The 19,702-nt window shown below is 49.4% G+C and overlaps 1 protein-coding gene across 1 annotated transcript in view; it reads right to left on the minus strand.

Annotated features, from left to right (window-relative positions):
* AK9 (adenylate kinase 9) overlaps positions 1-19,702 on the minus strand; it is a 239,389-nt gene that overhangs the window by 54,937 nt on the left and 164,750 nt on the right. The window contains 2 exon segments of the mRNA XM_073336992.1: positions 2,587-2,793; positions 4,966-5,028. Coding sequence (XP_073193093.1) covers positions 2,587-2,793; positions 4,966-5,028 — 270 coding nt within the window.

Here is a 19,702-nt window from a genome sequence, read left to right on the forward strand (position 1 = left end):
AGTGGTGGCAATAACGAATGAAGAAGATAGGAAGAATAAATTATTTATTAATAAATAAACCTGCTGTTTAGACAAAATTTCTTGGGTATCAGTAATAATGGGAAAATAAATTCTGAATAAGTTAAAATGAGAGTTAGATACAGTAAGAGGAAAATACTAACCTGTAATTGTGGCTCTTAAATTTACTATTTATGTAGACCTATATTCTGGAGTCTTTGCTTCAACCCATCATAGGCAGGGTGCTATGCAGCACAAAATACTAAAACAGAAACCATCTCTCCAGTAACTGATGCGTATGCACCTCTTGAGACAATAATTACCAACATTCTCATCTACTTGTTCCTTTTTGACCAACTTAGTCACCAAGATACTAATAAAACAAATAATGTACTCCTAAACTTCAGTGGTGAGAATGGAAGAGGAATGTGGATCTGTAAAAATACTACCTTCAAAAAACATGCAGTATTCCATTAGTTACACCTGGACCCTTTAATGTACTTGAAGGAGTCTAAACAAGTCACTGCATATAAGGCATTAAAAGGTTCAATTTTGATGGTCTCTCTCTGATTTGGTATCATATTTTTTTACGAGAATAATGTTTTTTTAACTGTCATCCTGCAAAGTTATCTTACACTCAGAAAGGGGGCAGAGTTGCAATCAACCCCATAACCATGACAAAGAGTAACAGCAATAGAAAATTATGTTTGTCCTTAAAGCAAGGAGACATGACTAGGGTTACACTGCAGGAAGCAGTTCAACGGAGTAAAAAATGACATTTTTACATAGCCACTTTTCAGTTTAGAACTTCACTTTAAAGTTAGTCTCCCCACAAATTAATGGAAGTGTGTATCTCTGGGTGTAAAACAATGGCCTTTCTCCCCAACTCAATCCTCCCTGAAATGCAAGGAGTGTTAGGAGATTATTCAGACTCCTAATCCATTAATTGGTAAAAAAGTAATTGAAGCCTGAGGATGTCAACATAGTTACAGTGGCAGTAGGTGTCACTTAATGGTAAAGCTTAGAATTAGAATTTTGTGCTAGGAAGCACTCAACTTTGTAATGGGCAAAAGACCCAATCTGGGAATAAGAATATATTTAAATACTAATATTTGTAGAAAATAAATTGTTTTTTGAAAATTTAATTTATGTCAGGGGCTGTTTCAGTCATTGATGAATAAAATGTGAAATCCAGTTGAAACTATTCTGCAGATTTTAAAAGAGCTGTGACAGACAGCCAGAAAGGGTTACACAACTAGCAGGCTAATTGACCCAGATTGAACATTTAGAGGCACAGCTGTAGATAATGATTGCATTTTGTATGTGTTTACATATATATTGTTAGAGATTGACAATGTAACAGGTTCCTGTCTGTTGATGTATTCTGTTAATTCAGAGATCAAAAGGAGATGTTAACTTTTAGATTAACTGTGAATGTAGTAATATCATTGTTTTTCTTTCTCTTTGAAGTCTGTAGTAATCTACCTGTAAATGATGGGAAATGAGACGTTGCTTTATGCTAATCCATGTAGCTAATTACCAGTGATGCTTAGGACATAGGAGATCTATTTCAAAGCCACAATGCTTCACCTACTGTCAAGACAGAGGCTGCCAGAGAACTATAAAAGGAACTCTTGGGCCCTGATCCTGTTATCTCAGATCTGCTTCAGCTTAATCAGGGGAAGTCTAAGTCGCAAGATTGAGGTCTCCAGCTCCAGTCTGGATTGCCTTGATATTAGACATTGGACCTATGGAACTAATTCTGAAAGAACTTTTTGCAACTCTAAAGCTCACCATCTCAACTTTGAAACCTAAGAACTTTATTCATAGCTGTATGTATAATGATTGTTTAACATATACTCTCTCTTTTCATTTTAAATCAATTTTAGTTTAGTTAATAAAAATTGGCTGTGTGTATTTGGGTAAGATCTAAAATATTCATTAACCTGAAGGGTAATGTGTCTGATCCTTTGGGATTGGTAGAACCTTTTATATGATGAACAAAAAGTTCAGTAATCCTCATCATATTTGACTTGGCTGTCTGGGTGGGAGCCCAAGGCTGGATTGTTTCAAGGAAACTGTGTTTTAGCTTCTGGGTAACCAGTAAGGTATTGTAGCAGCTGTTTTGTTGCTGGCTTGGTGACTCTAAGTATTAGAATAACCACCAGTTTTGGGGATCATCTGCCCTATTCTTTGCAGGGCAATCTGATTGAGCAATCTCAGCATGGTCCCCCTGGAACACTTGCACTCTCCCCCCCCCCCTTTTCCCCATTCATCTTTCTGGAGACAAAATTTCCATTGCCTGCAATGAGATTTAGTGAAAACTTTAGAAGAACTTCAGGATTTTGCTCATTAGGAATTTTGCCTGAATGAGGATCTCAGAAATGTCATTCATAGATGTGACAGCCAGAAGGGGCCATTATGATTATCTAGTCTGTCCTCCTGCATTAATTAGCTCAGAAAAAGGAAATAAAGATCTCAAATACTATAACTTTGAAATCTGACAACTAAATTAAATCAGCTATAAAACTGGAAGCACTTCTTGCCTTATGCCAAGTTATTTGATAAAGTAGATAATGAAGAAAGTACCTGTACTGCTTGTAAATTATTACTATCTGTTTCATACTTTTCTGTAATTTCATTTTTCATGCGTTCAGCAGCATCAGCCTCCTCCTCTTCCTCCTCCTCATCTACCTCTTCCTCTTTTGGGAACTCTTCTTCAAGAATCATTTCAATATCTTCTTCATCTTCATCCTCTTCATCACTAGCCTCCTCCTCTTCCCTATATGCTGCCGCCTAAAGTATAAAATGTTCAACTGTTTCATGCCTGCTGTACAGAAGTTCAGAAGAAAGAAACTAATATTTTCTCTCATACACTTTCCCCTTTTTTGTCCACCATTTTAGCTTATAAATAATTTGCAAAGATGGTTTTCAGAGATGGGGAAAGAGTACACTATTTCACTAAGACATATCAGCTTAAATAGAGAAGTTTAAAAAGTTTGCTTCTGAGGAAGACTTATTTTCAGCGATAGTTCATGTTTTGTTATGATTTTGTTACGATTTTTTGAGTCAAATTCAAATTTTTCTTCATAAATGTTAACCAACTTACAGTAATTGAGCTTCAAATAAAGCTTCTGGTTTAACCAGATACAGTATTTATCTATAAAAGCTGCTGAAATCAAAGTGCAGACTTATCAGAAAATATTTAATAAAAACCAAAAAACTTAAATATTTTTACACCCTTCCACATCTCCTTGCCACTTGTCATTGTTTATCATTGTAACTAGTTATTTTGGTAGTGGGAAGAAGTTCACTGAATCTGGGCGCACAGTTGGGAATGTTGGAAAAAAAACAAACTTCTGAAGAATACCATAAATGCCTTTAATAATGACTTTTATAAACAATGACATGAACTGAACAACTAAAATAAACTCCAATTTGTTTTTTGGAAAATGGAAGTCTTAATTAAAAAATCTAAATAAGTAACTTTTAGATTAATATTTGGAAAGAAAACACAGATGGCTTGAATGCAGTTGTAGAGTGCAATTCTGCTGACATAAAAGAAATGTGTTTTAATTACTGTTTTCAAATGCACTGTAGCTAGCATGTTGGTATTTGCAGTTTGACAGGGTTTTGTTATAAACAAACTTGTTAGCTGACACGATACTGAGAATACCCATGAGGAGGAAGAGAGTTTGAATACAGTTCTAGTACATTGTGTAACTGTGTTGAGTATGGGCATAAACCATTATAACTTCATGTTTCAGAGTAACCATGGCCTCAATTCAACAAGATGCTTAAAATGTGCCTCACCTGAAGTTAATGGGACTATTCACGTGCTCAAAGATAGGCATGTCACTTAAGTACCTTGCCGAATAGAAGTTCATGTTTACAAGTAAGTTAAAACACAGTTACAAATATTCTGTGGACAGTCTCCAATATGTAGCTTTGTTCCCAATCAATAGTAAAATGCCTTAAATATCTGATTAAATTATAATGGAAAAAGAAAGGTGTCAAGACTCCTTCCCCACTCTGAACTCTAGGGTACAGATGTGGGGACCTGCATGGAAAACCTCCTAAGCTTACTTTTACCAGCTTAGGTCAAAACTTCCCCAAGGTAACAAACATTTTACCTTTTGCCCTTGGACTTTCGCTGCCACCACCAAATGTCTAACCGGTATTATTTTATTAGGAAAGAGCCCGTTTGGAAACATCTTTCCCCCAAAATCCTCACCAAAACCTTGCACCCCCCTTCCTGGGGAAGGTTTGATAAAAATCCTCACGAATTTGCATAGGTGACCACAGACCCAAACCCTTGGATCTTAAGAACAATGAAAAAGCATTCAGTTTCTTAAAAGAAGAATTTTAATAGAAGAAAAAGTAAAAAGAATCACCTCTGTAAAATTAGGATGGTAAATACCTTACAGGGTAATTAGATTAAAAACATAGAGAATCCCTCTAGTCAAAACTTTAAGTTACAAAAAGACACAAAGACAGGAATATCCATTCCATTCAGCACAGCTTATTTTCTCAGCCATTTAAACAAACCGAATCTAACACATATCTAGCTAGACTACTTACTAAGTTCTAAGACTCCATTCCTGTTCTGTCCCCGGCAAAAACATCACACAGACAGGCCCAGATGCTTTGTTTCTCCCCCCTCCAGCTTTGAAAGTATCTTGTCTCCTCATTGGTCATTGTGGTCAAGTGCCAGCGAGGTTATCCTAGCTTCTTAACCCTTTACATGTGAAAAGGTTTTTCCTCTGGCCAGGAGGGATTTTAAAGGTGTTTACCCTTCCCTTTATATTTATGACAAAAGGTTTCTCACAACTTCAGTTATAGTACTGCTACTGCATGTCACTCTAAATAACACTTAGATATTATGATCATAGACATTTTAGATATTCCTAATACAGACCAAATCAAATATTTCCATTTTTAAATTTCTTTCCATAATATTATTCTTACCTCCCTTTTCTTTTTGGCTTGCTCTGCTAAAAGTTCTGCCCTTCTTTTGGCAACCTTCTCTTCCTATTAGTGAAAAAAAGACTTAATAAAATAACAATACTTTGAATTTCTGTAACACCTCTCATCCAAGCATCTCATAGTGGATCTCACCTTTTGTGACATACTAATAAGAACCAAAATCTTATTAATTTGGGACCAATTTGCTCAACATTTACTGTTTTAAGATGCTGTTTTCAGTTGCTTATAACTTTGAAGAAGTGCAACAATTCAGGCTGCAATTTTCTATGCTGGATATCTGCCTCATTCTGCATTTTTGGGGAAAGTATTTAAAAAAATGGTTCAGCTATATTTGAGAATGAGATGAGGGAAAAAAGATGTTCCAACCATGCTGATAAAGTTCTTACAACCTTCATGCTGAGATGCTCTAGTGCCTCCATGCTTTGAAGTAAGAACCTGAAAGGGGTCAGCTAAGTGTCTGATGTGCCTTCTATTGCTCAGTCTATACATGCTCAGTACCAACTTTTTAAGGTTTTGGCAGCTAAATTCTCCAAAGATTCTATCTGATGGGCATGCCATCCAGGGCTGTAGGGAGCTAACCTGCTATTGTGACTACCACCTGTTGTAGGCCATTGTGGTGCTGGGCACCTAAATGGAGAGTAGGGACACTATTTATTTTTTGTTTCTCTCAATGCCCCCCCAGCTAGACCCAGGCAGAATTAAGGAGGAGGAGGAAGCTGCAGGGTGGTATTCAATTGACTAAACTACAAGACCGTATTTCCTCTTCCTGCAATCTCCTGCCTCACTTACTAAGCACCTTCTAACTTCTGCAACAAGTGAAGCAGGTGTTATACAGACAACAGCCTCATTAACTACTTAACCCTGATTAATTCTCTGAACACCATCCATCCTGTGCCCTGAATGGGGAAAAAATAGTATGTGATCATGCAATTAAAAATGGTCAGTCTTAATTCTGGCATTTCCTAACTTTTGAGTGCTTGACTTTGCAACCTTATCATTCTTTTGTGTATGCAATTTCCTACATTTAAAAAAAATGGAAAAAATATTCCATCATATAGAACCATAATGACTCCCACATAGTTAATTAACAAGGTTAGAAACTTTAGCTCCACAACACAGACATGTGCCACTTGAATTAACAGAGTAACTAATGAGGATGAGGCACACATTTTGTCAGCAGGATTCAAAGCTATTTGCTGACAGCAGAGAACTATGAATTCCAGGTTCTATTGTAGGTTCCGAGGTGAGTGTGCTCTAGTGGTTACAGATCCTTCTTTCCCTGCTCATCTCCTGAATCCTGAGTCCTTGATGGGCCTGGCCTCTCCAGGCCATCCTCATCATAGTTTCCCTTCTTGGCTCTTCCTTGGCTCCTCATCTCTATACGCCCTTCCTCCCGCCCCGTGTCTCCATGTTCCAGTCCCCCCCACTGGCTCTTAGTTCCAGTCTCCCCCTTTGCTACCCTCTAGACTTAGCTCCTCTCTATTCAGCATTCCAGTTATGTTGCTTTCTCCTCACCCTTCTCACTGCCTGGGCAGTAGAAGGAGAGTATTAAGATTAAGAGTACAGGAGAGAGAAAGTCTTCCTGCTTCCAGTTCCTGTGTTTGGCACCTCAGCAGCCTCTGGTTGCTAGCAGAACCAACTGCAAGGAAAGTTCTGTTTCAGACCCTGCAGCCCTGGGATGGCACAGGTTCAGTACAGATGAAAACTTCTGAATCAAACTTGAACAAATCTCTACTGTGCCTACACAAACTTTGAATTTTAGGGGCTCATAACTTGACCAAATTTGGGCAGTTTTCCATGGGGATCACTAAAGGCATATCCCTGGCACCACAGACCCCCTGTGCCAAATTTTAAGCCCCTGTTTCAAAGCCTGGAGACACCAGAGCTTCTCAACCAAACAGTTGGAAGAATGCCCTTGAACAGAATCTGACTAAACCAGAAGTTCTCAACTGGGGGGCACATCAAACTTTTCAGGTAGGCACGGTGAGCTGTCTAAATTTGAGTGAGTGGCATTGTGACCTGGTGCTTGTCCCCTCCCCTTCATTTTTGCAGTCCTCCTGGCACCTCTGATCTGAGCAAACAATGCCATTTAAACATCAAAAGACATTGGCAGCAGTAATACAGGTTAGGAGTGTTTTAACGGTATCATTTGACTTGCATTTTGAGTAATTTGCTAGGTGTAGCCTACAAAAAATGTTAAGTAGAAATTAGGCTTTGGCCTAAAGTTAGCCTAACTGTAGAAAAGTATGGGAAATTGAGTTTGCTAGTGTGAGCAAAAGTTAGATAAAAACTAGAAAAGTTGAAGACAGTAAGACAGGAAAATAGAAGTTAGCAAGACATGACCTAAAGTATGTTGTGGCTATGGTTTGGTTGTAACTGGTTTGAGAAAGGTTTTTAATATGTGTTTTTGAGAATTGTGAGTTTGTTTTATTAAAATACTACTTATATTGATAGTATGGAAAGGACATTGCATATTATTTAAATCAACATCTGCACCAATGTAAAGAACTAATAAGAAGCTGGCAGAAATATCATAATGGTTAGGGGCAATTAATTATTATTATAAAGGATTACACAAGGAGTAGTTTTGTTAATTTGGGGAGAGCTCCAATTAACATCAAAAGGGTACTGTTAGGTTCCAGGATTATAAGGTTGCACTTCATTCTGTTGTAAGTGGACTAATCACCCATTGATACACCATTCCATCTTTGAGTGAAATATAATTGTAATAACTTAATATTAATTGGGAAAATTTCAGCATAAAGGTTTCAGAAGGTTACCTTGGTATCTCCAGAACAAATGCATTAGCAATGCTAGGAGGCAGTATCCTTCTTGCTGTAGTAAGAGGTTACTGTGGGGGTGCCTCAAAGTAAAAAAAATGCTAAGGTGGAGCATGATTTAAAAAAGGATACCCCTGGTCCAAACAATTAGGTTACCATAGATATCGGTAGCTAGATCTTTGAATATATTTAATTCACAGATCAGCTATCAGCTTTCCTCTATCACTGCTTGCTTTCAGAGCGCCTATATTTTGAACAAGGACACAGGAACTGAGGGGAGCTGGGGCTGACACATCTGCTATTACAGGATTTTATATCAATGCCATAGGGCCAAGTTAGTAGAGAATCCTGTGGTAAGAGCTCCACGTCCAGCTACTCATATTCATGCAATTTTCCACCCCAGAAAAAGCCAAAGAACATAGATAGAGGCTCCTCAGCATGAGATGAAGGTCATCTTGAGTTCTGTCAGATGAATGTGGGAGAAAACTCCAGGATAAAGATCCCTTCACTGCAAATACTCTACCACCATTTAAACCTGATGTTTAAATGCATCACATGCAGAAAAACTATCTGTTCATCCAATGCAGGACCGTCTGAAGTATTGCCAGCTCTTGTGATGTTATCAAGACTCTAATGATCTAGGGTGTTTTTTTACTTATCTCATGAAAACATAATGAGAGGCTGCCAACTCCCTTATTCAAAATGGCCGCCATCATCATCATTACTGTCAATAGGGCTGAAATCAGCAAGATGGCTGTCATTTCCCTACAGTCTATCTGCATATGTAAATGAGGCTGCCTTAATAAAGTTGAGAGACAAGGTGGGTGAGGAAATATCTTTCATTGGTTCAACATCTGTTGGTGAAAGAGACAAGCTTCTAAGCTCCACAGAGCTCTTCTTCAGGTCTCTTTCACCAAGCAGAGGAATGTTCAGACTAAGGAATCCAGAGTTCTATTGTAGATTCTGAGGTGAGTGTGTGCTAGTGGTTACAGACCCTTCTTCCCCTGCCTGCCTCCTCCCAAAGCCTGAGTCCTTGATGTCTCTGGCTTTTCCAACCCATCCTCATCACAGTTTAATGTTCTTGGCTTCACATCCCTATACCCTTTTCCTCCTCCCCTGTGGTCCAATAAAAGATATTACCTCATCAACGTATCTTTCTCATATCCTGGAACCAACACAGCTACAATAATACTTAATAAAGGTGGCTTCCACTTCCCACTGTTTTCAGTAAGACTGAGGCCATGCCCACAGGCAAAATAGCTGCCACTCTGTGGTTCAGAGGGCTAGACTGAGCACAGGGATGATGCGAAGCAGCAGAGACCATGTGAAAAGTCGATGGGGAGAATGAGCAGGAACAGGGCATTGTAGGGAGCAAGAGGCAGATTTAGGAGTTGCAGGAGGATGGGGGGCAAGAAGGAGGGTAGGAGGAGTGCAACCCACACTCGGACACAGAATGTGCGGGGCGAGTGGGAAGGTCAGGGAAGTGTTACTTCTTGCAAAAGACTAAACCAATCCCATGTTGTTTTTACTGTGACATTATCACATATATAAATGATTGATATAATTTTCTGATCAGAAACATAATCATTACAGGGTTATTTGTGGACCACTGCAAATACTTTCAACACTTTTTTTTAAATATTTAAGGAAGAGAGGTTACATTAAACTGTGCTCCTTAAGGATGCTGTTTGCTGCCCATTAGCTAACATTGATTAGTTGTTTCATACTTATTTGTGAATATGTCGTCTGTTCTTTTATTGCAGTACTACATAAACATATTGTGACAGGGTCAGGCCAGATGGCTACAGGAGAGTAATTTTTTTTTTGAAGCAAAAGATGTTTTTATTTGCATAACACAGTTACAAAGTAAAAACAGCAGCATATGCAATGTGTAACACAGCAACCACTCACAATTGTTTTCTCATTAGCTTCAGGGGAGGGAAGTGTTCAAGCTTGCCCAGGCCCAGAGAGGGGGGCTTCCTTGACTCCCGTGGTCCTCCACCCTTCCGAGTTACCTGGTGGCCCAGAGCGAGGGGGCTTCATCGACTCTCGAGTTACCTGGCGCCACGCCCGAGTGTCACCAACAATTCCCTCCTCTGAAAGCACCCAACAAGAGGGGCAGGCTGTGGGGTGGACAATCCGGGGGGGGGGGCACGTGCACCCACGTGTGAAAGGACCCCTCTAGGGTGGTGGTGTCCGCAGCAGCAATGGCTGGGGCTGGGGTCCCTTACTCTCTCCCCCAGTCAAAGGGCCAGACAAAGGGACCCGGACGGGGACACCGAGCAGAGAACCTAGGACAGCACCCACTGCTCCTCAAAAGCATCAAGGGAGTCGGTGGACGCCACCCAGAGGAACTCCGCCCGGATACGTGAACGGATCAAGGATCGGAAAACAGCCCCACAGTCACAGGAAACTCCATCGGCCAACCTCCTCTCTCTGGTTTTATAGATGGCCATTTTAGCCAGGGCCAGGAGGAGGTTAACTAGGAGATCCCGTGACTTTGTGAGGCCACGGATGGGGAGTGCATAAATAAAAAGGTGAGGGGAAAAATGCAACCAAAAACATAATAGGAGATTTGTGAGGAGCCGGAACAGGGGCTGCCGCCTGGTGCACTCCAAATATACGTGCGCCAGGGTTTTCCTCACACCACAAAAGGAACAAGTATCTGGGATGGGGGTGAACCGTGCCAAGTACGTGCCCGTGCTCTCGGCTCTGTGAAGGAGCCGCCAACTGATGTCCCCAACGGGCCTCGGAACCAAGGTGGAATATAGGCTGGCCCACCGGGGCTGCTCACCCTCCAAAGGTGGCAGAAGGTCTCGCCACTTTGTGTTGGGGCGGGACACTAGGGTGAGGGCGTGAAGGGTGTGGAGCACGAGAGCGTATAGATGTTACCTTGGCACAGTTTGGAAGCGTACCGGCTGCAGTTCATGCAGCCGGCTTGCAGTGAAGGGGTGGGGGGGTCGATTGGATCTGCAGGGCAGGGGTCCAATTAAAAAGTCTGGTGGGCCTGGGGTAGAGGGTGGGCGGGGTGTGCCCTTGAGCAGGACCCAGTCGAGGTAAGATCGAACAGCGGGCAGCAAAGTGGCCTTCACCTCCTGAAGTATGCGCCAGGGGGTACAAGGTCTGGAGAGCCCCATGCGCCGGGCAAGTGTCAGAGGATCCAGCCAGTCTCCCTGGTCGTAGTCCAGGAGGTCTCCGACTCTTGTGACTTCTGCCAGGATCAAGCTCTGGCGCACCAAGCGGGACTCCGCCACCTGCACACGGAGCTGGGGGTTGTGTAGCAGGGGCTCTGCAAGGAGATCTACCCCCTCAGTGGCCGCCACAGACCTGGTCGTTAAAAACAGTTTCCAAGTCCGGAGGAGGTCCTGGTAGAAGACCGGCAGCCCGGAGAGGTCTCGCGGAAGACCTCCCGGACGGAGATAAAAGAGTTGCCGGTCATATCGGAGCCCTCAGATGCGGCGCAGGATGGCGTGCGCCAGTGTGCTCCATGCCGAACTGCCCACACCATAGAGGAGCCTCTGTAGGGCCTGGAGGCGGAAGACATGGACCTGAGTGTGTAGACACTTCAGGCCCTGTCCTCCTTCCTTCCGGGGTAGATGAAGAACCCCTACAGGGGCCCAGTGCATTCCTGACCAAAAGAACCCCAGAATCGATGTCCGGAGGTTGGTCAGGAAACCCAGGGTTGGGACCAGGGTGTTGAGCCGGTACCAGAGCATGGACAGAACTAGTTGATTAAGCACAAGCACTCTCCCTTGGAGGGAGAGACATCAGAGTAGTCCCGTCCATTTCCGGAGCCGCTCTATCACCCTGCCCTCTAAATTTTCCCAGTTCTCCGGCGGAGAGGGATGCGTGGCAGAAAGGTAAACGCCGAGGTAGAGCAGACCCATGCTCCACCGGATAGTCTGAAGTGCGGGTGAGAGAGAGCTCGCCTGCCGCCAGTCTCCTACTGCCAAACCAGAGCTCTTGACCCAGTTGACCCGGGCGGAGGAGGCTGCTGAATAGATGGCCTGGCAAGCCTCCACCCACGCCAAGTTGCAGGGGTCCTGGATCACGAGGAGCGCGTCATCAGCGTACGCTGACAGGACCAGCTACAGCTCCGGCTCCTGCAGCACCAACCCTTTCAACCTCCTGCGGAGGAGACAGAGGAAGGGCTCGATCACCAGAGCGTACAGCTGGCCCGAGAGGGGGCACCCCTGCTGTACTCCTGGCTGAAGCTGACCGGTTCGGTCAGGGTCCAGTTGAGCTTAACCAGACTCTCTGCAGAAGCGTACAGCACCCGGAGAAAACCCACAAACTGGGGTCCGAAGCCAAACTCCTGCACAGTGCTCAGCAGGTACCCGTGGTTCACCCTATCGAACGCCTTCTCCTGATCTAGGGACAGGAGGGCGAACGACAGACCGTCTCTATGCCAGAGTTCCAAAAAGTCCCAAACCAGAAATAGGTTATCAAAGATACTGCGGTCTGGGACGGTGTAGGTCTGGTCTGGGTGGATCATGTCTGCCAGCACAGACCCTAGCCGCAGCAAAATTGCTTTCGCTACAATTTTGTAGTCTGTCCTGAGGAGCGAAATGGGACGCCAATCTCGTAAATCGCGGAGGTCCCCCTTCTTCGGCAAGAAGGCAAGCACAGTTCGCCTGCACGAGAGAGGGAGGACCCCGCTCTGCAGAGACTCGGCCCAGACGGTGACTAGGTCTGGGCCGAGGATGTCCCAAAACACGCGGTAGAACTCCACGGTCAGCCCGTCCATGCCTGGAGACTTATTGGTGGGCATACGACGGAGGGCTTCTGAGAACTCGGCCAGAGTGAGAAGCAACTCTAGCCAGTCTCGGTCGCTCTCATTGACCGTAGGGAGCTCCTCCCAAAGCATTCTGCAAGCGCTAGGGTCGGTCGGATCAGGGGAGAAAAGACTTGCGTAGAAGGCTCGGGCCCTCCCGCACATCTCCACCACTTCCGTGAGGGGGGTGCCGTCTTCTGCCAGGAGGCAGGTGACGTGTTTCTTGGCCCCCCTTGTTTTCTCCAGGGCATAGAAGAAGCGGGAGCTGCGATCCATCTCCCGAAGGAGGCGGATGCGGGATCGAACAAAGGCGCCCCAGGTCCGATGGTCCTTGAGGGCCCGGAGCTCCTCCCGCTTCTCCCGGCACGCTCCACAGAGGAGGGGGTCTTCGGGGCTGGTGGGCAGATGCCTCTCCAGCTCTAAGACCTCCCATTCCCACTGCTCTATCGCTGCATTTCTCCGTCGGTTGGTGCCCCGGGTGTAGTCGCGGCAGAAAAGCTGGGCACGCACCTTCCCCAGGTCCCACCATCGCCGCGCTGAGGGAAAGGCACGCCGCTGCCCTCGCCAGGCCAGCCAGAATTCCTGGAAGGACGTCACGAAGCCCTCATCCTCCAACAGGCTGTTGTTAAAATGCCAATAGGCCAGCCCCAGCTTCTCCGCACAGAAGGAGGCTGTCACGGTGGCTAGGTGATGGTCAGAAAATGGGGCCAGCCGAATGCTGGAGGAGTGGGCTCATGAGAGATGGAAGCGTGATAGATAAATGCAGTCCAACTGGGAGTGGCTTGACCGATGGGTTTCCACCCGGACAAAGGTGAACGTGGAAGTGTCATCCGGGTGGTGGTCGTGCCAGATGTCCACTAGGGAGTGATGTTCAACTATCTCCCGGAGGGTGTCCGCGGTGGCCGGGCAGTGCTCAGTCCCCAAGCAGTCTTGTTCCTTGAGGGTGGTATTAAAATCCCCTCCCAGACCAGGCACTCTTGAGAATCTAAGCTGCCGAGGAAGGCGGATGCCTGCTGATAGAATTGCAGCCGCTCCGGGCCCGATGTCGGGGCATAGATGTTAACGAGGTTAACCACGAGCCCCTCTATACAGACCCGGAGATGCAGCAGGCGACCCTGCATGGCCTCGGCGACCCCTAGCACCTCAGGCCGTAGATCGGGGGAGAACAGGGTCGCTACTCCAGCCTGCCAAATCGTGGAATGGCTGAAGTAGACCCTGTGCCCCCACTCCAGCCGCCAACTATCTTTGGCGGTCGGATCCGTATGGGTCTCCTGCAGGAAAAACACAGAGTACCCTCCCTCCCAAAGGAAGGAGAGCACCTGGGACCTGCGAAGAGCCATCCTACAACCCCGGGTGTTCAACGTTGCGATGGTGAGAGGTGTCATGGGGAGGGCCGGGGGGATCCTCACTGGCAGGGATGCTTGCATCCCCCAGCGGGCTGTGCAACAGTCCTTGACCCATCCCGTAGTTGAGTAATTGGTCACGGAAGACGCGGACCCGCCAGTAGGCCACAGCATCCTGCTTCCCCATCCCTTTACCTTCCCCATGCGGGCCCTTGTGGCCAGGAGGATTTGAAAAAATCCCCCCATTGCTGGAGAGCAAGCTGTACCTTGTTGTGGGAGCCACGGACATCCTCTAAAAACTTCCACAGCTCTCCTCGCAGCTCATGGAGGGGTGGGGTTACGGTTTCCCAGTTGTTCCCCGCCGGGGCCGTTGGTGCAGGCCTGTGGCCCACTAAAACGGGCAAGCAGGGTGCGGACCCCCGACGGGGTGCCTGATGGTCTGGAGCTTCTAGGCCCGCCTCAAGCCCTGGGGCGATAGGGGGCAGTGGAGGGAAAATAGCAGCCCCTAATGGGTTGCGACTAGAAAGTGCAAAGACTGCTCCCTGGGGGTCATCGATTGGAAAAGGGAAGGAGACAGCCCCGGGGGCCGTGATAACATCGCAGGAGGTAGACTGGATAGGGGTAGGGGCAAAGGCAAGGTTCTGGGTTTCGGGAGGCGAGCAGCTGGATGTTTGTGCCTCCCAATCAGGCTCGAGGGTTAAGTGGGTGGGGAGGGAGCTCTCAGTGATACCGGGTGCAGGCTCCATGGTGGATTTAGCAGCTACAGCATCAAGAGGTGGATTATCTTCTGTTGGGCCCCCGCCCGGGAAGGAAATCAGTTGCTCCGCACCAACGGGAGGTGCCCCTGGCGGCTCATGACCCGGTCGCGTGGCGCCTGCTGTCACCTGAGCAGGCTTGGTGGTTGTCAGCGGGGTGCCATCAGCGGCCAGGTCGATGGAGGAGTCCAGGGGCACCTCGGAGGTGGGAGCAGAAGCAGCAGTTGGGGGAGGGAGCATGGGGAAAAGAGGGGTGGAGTGAGGTTGCTCAAATCGAGGTTTGCTGGCAAAAGGTCGTCCTCCCCCTGGGCGACCGGGGTCAGATCTAGGGCCTCGATATCCTCGAACATGGAGGAGAGGACACTTTCCGTCGCCCTGGGGTTCTCCCCACTGGCACCCGCCATGACGGTTGCCTCGGGGTTCATGGGGGCTTCGGGCAGTGTCAGGACAGAAGAGGCTTCCTCGAGGGTCTCCGAGGGGAGGGTCTCCCATGGAGGGGAGATACTATCTTTCGGTGCTACCACGTCTTTCCCAGCTGACACCGGTGGATGGGACGCACTCGTGGGCAAAGCGGAAGGTTTGGCATCGGTGCCCCCCTTCTTGGTCTTCTGGGGGGCCTCCGCCTTGGGTAGATGAGGCGGAGCTCGAGCCTTCTGCTTGCCTCACTTCCCCTGGACTAGGGCCCAGCCCTCCATGGCATCATCTGGGGGCTGGTTAGCAGGAGTCGTATCGGGGATAAAGGCGATGGCTCAGGGGCTTGGAGGGGGCGGTGGAGCGGCATGAGGAAGGGAGGATTCTCCCTGGGGCAGGCTCTCTCCCATGCCCAGTGGTATCTCTGCCACACCCTCCTCCATAGGCCCTGCCAGATTGTCAGCAGCGAGGGGGGGCTCTCCCACTCGTCTGGACGTTGTAGGGGAGGTGCCCCTCGGGCCTGAGCGGGAGAAGTGGTGGTCCGAAGAGGAGGGGGGGTGAGTTCGGGTATCAGGCGGCCAGGGGTGTCGGCAATGACGGGGCTGATGTCCTGCCGGGTCTCGGGGATCCCAGGTGCCCCTCCTTGCCGGGCTAAGGGGTAGTCCCTCCGGACATGCCCTGACGCCCAGCAGAGGTAGCACCGGGCTTCCCCCGTGGAGAAATATACCTGGTAACGGGCCCCCTGGTGGGGGACTAGGAAGGACCCCTCAAGCGCCTCTCCATCACACGCCGCCGACGGCAGTAGAAGCTGCACTTGCTGGCGGAAGGAAAAGATGTGACGGAGGGTAGGGTCCTTGCAGCCCAACGGGAGAGGGCTAATGACAGAAACAGGTTTCCCCAGGGTGGAGAGGACGGGTAACAGGACAGCATTGGGGAGAAAAGGAGGGACAGAGGTCAGGACCAGACGGACGCCCAGGTCCTCTAGCAGCTCTAGGGGGACAAACACCCCCCACACCGCCAGGCCCCTCTCCACCACTTCCTGGGTGGCAGCCTCCGATGCTAAGAAGAAGATGACCTTCCCGTACATTTTGGAGGCCGCCACAATGGCCGAGGGCCCCACCACCCTCGCCAACGCCCGCACGCAGGTCTCCACGTGGGGCGAGGCGGGCACCAGGATGCATCGGACTCTGTGCTTCCTTGTCATGGTGGGAAAGGGGCCCCGGCTGCTATTGATGGTGGCGGAGGCGGTGGGCAGGAGAGATGACGAGGCAGCAGGCGGGGGGGCTGCTGCCGCCCGGACATGCATCCTGGGGGCTGAGGGAGGGACATCCGCAGAGCTGGTGGAGGGGGCAGCGGGGGAGGACGCCGTGGTCGGTGACGGGGCCGCAGCAGTGGGGATAGCCTCTGCCACAGAGGGCCTGGTGGTTTTAGCGGGGCCCTTCCCCTTCTTCTTGCCCTGGCCTTTCCCGCCGGCTTGGGGGGCTTCCCTAGAGTCTGGGGAGGCAATGGGCATGGCAGCGGCGGAGGTCACCCCAGTGCCCTCCATTGCTGATGCCCCAGCGGGGGCGGTGGCAGGTGATTGACAGGTGTTGGGGTCAGGTAGAAAGGGACAAGCTGTGGGGTGGACAATTCAGGGGGGTGGGGCACATGAACCACCGTACGCTTGTCCAGAGAGTCCTGTTTGGTTGGCTGGTGCTTTTGGCCCACGCGGTGGAATCAGGGCTAGCAGCTGAGTCCAGAGGCAGATGTTAGACAGCCAGCAAAGATGGTGGAGGAGGCAGTTGTGAAGATGGTAGCATGGGGGTTGGGAGGACACAGATGGATCGGGGGGCAGCTCCGTGCCACACCCCCTGTGTCACTACAAACACAGTTAAGACACAGTCAAGGCCTCCCCCGACATGAGAGCACAGTTCGAAAGTTACTCAGTCTTAGGCCCCCCTCCACGCCGATTTGTAGATTCCCCGGGCGGTGTTCCTCTGATAGATGGCTTTTTCTCTGTCTGTTCCGGGTCGCAGCTGCAAACCTTCTAGGGAAGCTGGAACGGATGATAAGAAATTCTCTCAGCCAGAGACGGGTCTGCAGACAAACAGCAAGTGGCTGGGTCTGGGGGCTGGGTCTCTTCACTCCCCCCCTCTGGGGAGCAGGCCGGCAGGCCCCCCCTCTCTTGGGGGGGGGGTTCAGCTGGAGCGGCAGCAGCATCCAAGGGCAGGCGGGGCGGGGCGGGGCGGGGGGGGCTAACAGCCGGCCGGCCTCTGGCCAGCACTCTAGCAACAGCAGAAAAAGAAAAAAAAACAACAAAAAGAAAAGAAATGGAGGAGAGCGTCTGGCCCGGTCAGGGGGGAAGCCGAAAGCAGGGGCAAAAAGCAAGGAAAGCCCAGGCCAAGGGGCAGCAGCAGGAGAGCAGGCTAAGTAGGTCCCTTTTCCCTGGGTAAGGTAACAGGGAAGGATTTTTTTTTTTTTGAAACAGAAAAGAATTTTATTGTGTTACACTTGCAAAAAGTTACCAAGGAAAACAAAACAAACTATGCAACAAAACAATGCAAACAGAAGGTATAACACAGCAGCTTTCAGGAGGGAGAAGTGTTCAGGCTAGCCTGGGCCCAGAGCGGGAGGGCTTCCTCGACACTCGTGGTTTTCCACCCTCCTGAGTTACCTGGTGGCCTAGAGCGGGGGGGCTTCCTCGACACTCATGGTCTTCCACCCCCTCGAGTTACCTAGGGCCGCGCCCAGTGTCACTGATTATCCCTCTCCTGAGAGTGCCCGGGAAGATGGGCACGGCTGCGGGGTGGGCGGTTTGGGGGTGGGGGGGTAGACACCCATGTATTATAGGACCCCTCCTAGATGACAGGAATGATGGTATCCACAGTGGCAACGGCTGGGGCTGGCGTCTGTCACTCTTCCCCTCAATCAAAGGGTCAGACGGATGGAACCGGATGGGGTCACCGAGCAGAGAACCCCGGACAGCGCCCACCGCTCCTCAAAGGCGTCAAGGGAGTCGGTGGACGCCGCCCAGAGGAACTCCGCCCGGATACGTGAATGTACTGAGGATTGGAAAAAGGCCCTACAATCGCCGGACGATTCATGGGCCAACCTCCCCTCTCTGGTTTTATAGATGGCTGTTTTAGCCAAGGCTAGGAGGAGGTTAACCAGGAGATCTCGCGATTTTGTGGGGCCACAGATGGGGAGTGTATAGATAAAAAGGTGAGGGGAGAAATGAAGCCAAAAGTGCAATAGAATATTTGTGAGGAGCCGGAAAAGGGGCTGCAATCTGGCACACTAAATATACGTGCGCCAGGGTTTCCCTCACATTACAAAAAGGGCAAGTATCCGGGATGGGGGTAAACCGTGTCAGAAACACGCCTGTGCTCACAGCTCCGTGAAGGAGCCGCCAACTGATGTCCCCGACGGGCCTTGAGACCAAGGTGGAATACAGGCTGGCCCACCGAGGTTGCTCAACCTCCAAAGGTGGCAGGAGGTCCCGCCACTTTGTATCGGGGCGGGACACCAGGGTGTGGGCGTGAAGGGTGTGAAGCATGACTGTGTATAAATATTTCCGTGGTGCGATTTGAAAACTGACCGGCTGCAGTTCATGCAGCCGGCTTGCAGTGAAAGGGTGAGGGGTTTGTTGGGATCGGCAGGGTAGGGGCCCAATGGAAAGGTCCGGCGGGCCTGGGGTAGAGGATGGGCGGGGTGCGCCCTCACGCAAGGCTCAGTTGACATAAGCCCGAGCAGTGGGGGTCAAGGCGGCCTTCACCTCCTGAAGTATGCGCCAGGGGGTACGAGGGCTGGAGAGCCCCATGCGCTGAGTGAGCGTCAGGGGATCCAGCCAGTCTCTCTGGTTGTAGTCCAGGAGGTCTCCGACCCTCGTGACTTCCACCAGGACCAACCTCTGGCGCACCGAGCGGGACTCCACCACCTGCACACGGAGTTGGGGATTGTGTAGCAGGGGCTCCGTGAGGAGATCTGCTCCCGCGGTGGCCGCCACGGACCTGGTTGTTAGAAACAGTTTCCAGGTCCGGAGGAGGTCCTGGTAGAAGACCAGCAGCCCGGAGAGGTCTCGTGGAAAACCTCTCAGACAAAGATAAAAGAGCTGCCGGTCATATCGGAGCCCTTGGAAGCGGTGCAGGAAGGCATGCGCCAATATGCTCCACGTCGAACTACTTGCACTGTAAAGGAGCCTCTGCAGGGCCTGGAGGCGGAAAACGCGGACCTGAGTGTGCAGACACTTCAGGCCCTGCCGTCCTTCCTTCAGCGGTAAATGAAGAACTCCAACAGGGGCCCAGTGCATTCCTGACCAAAAGAACTCTAGAATCAATCTCCAGAGGTGGGTCAGGAAACCCAGGGCCGGGGCCAGGGTGTTGAGCCGGTACCAGAGCGTGGACAGGACTAGTTGGTTAAGCACCAGTGCTCTCCCTCGGAGGGAGAGACATCGGAGTAGCCTCGTCCATTTCCGGATCCGCTCTATCACCCTGCCCTCTAAATTTTGCCAGTTCTCCGGTGAGGAAGGGTGCGTGGTGGAAAGGTAAACACCGAGATAGAGCAGTGGACCCGCACTCCACCGGATGGTCTGAAGCGCGGATGGGAGGGAGCTTACCTGCCGCCAGTCCCCCACTGCCAAGCCAGAGCTCTTGACCCAGTTGACTCGGGCGGAGGAGG

The sequence above is a fragment of the Lepidochelys kempii genome, chromosome 3, assembly GCF_965140265.1.
Source record: "Lepidochelys kempii isolate rLepKem1 chromosome 3, rLepKem1.hap2, whole genome shotgun sequence".
NCBI classification, from domain to species: Eukaryota; Metazoa; Chordata; order Testudines; family Cheloniidae; genus Lepidochelys; species Lepidochelys kempii.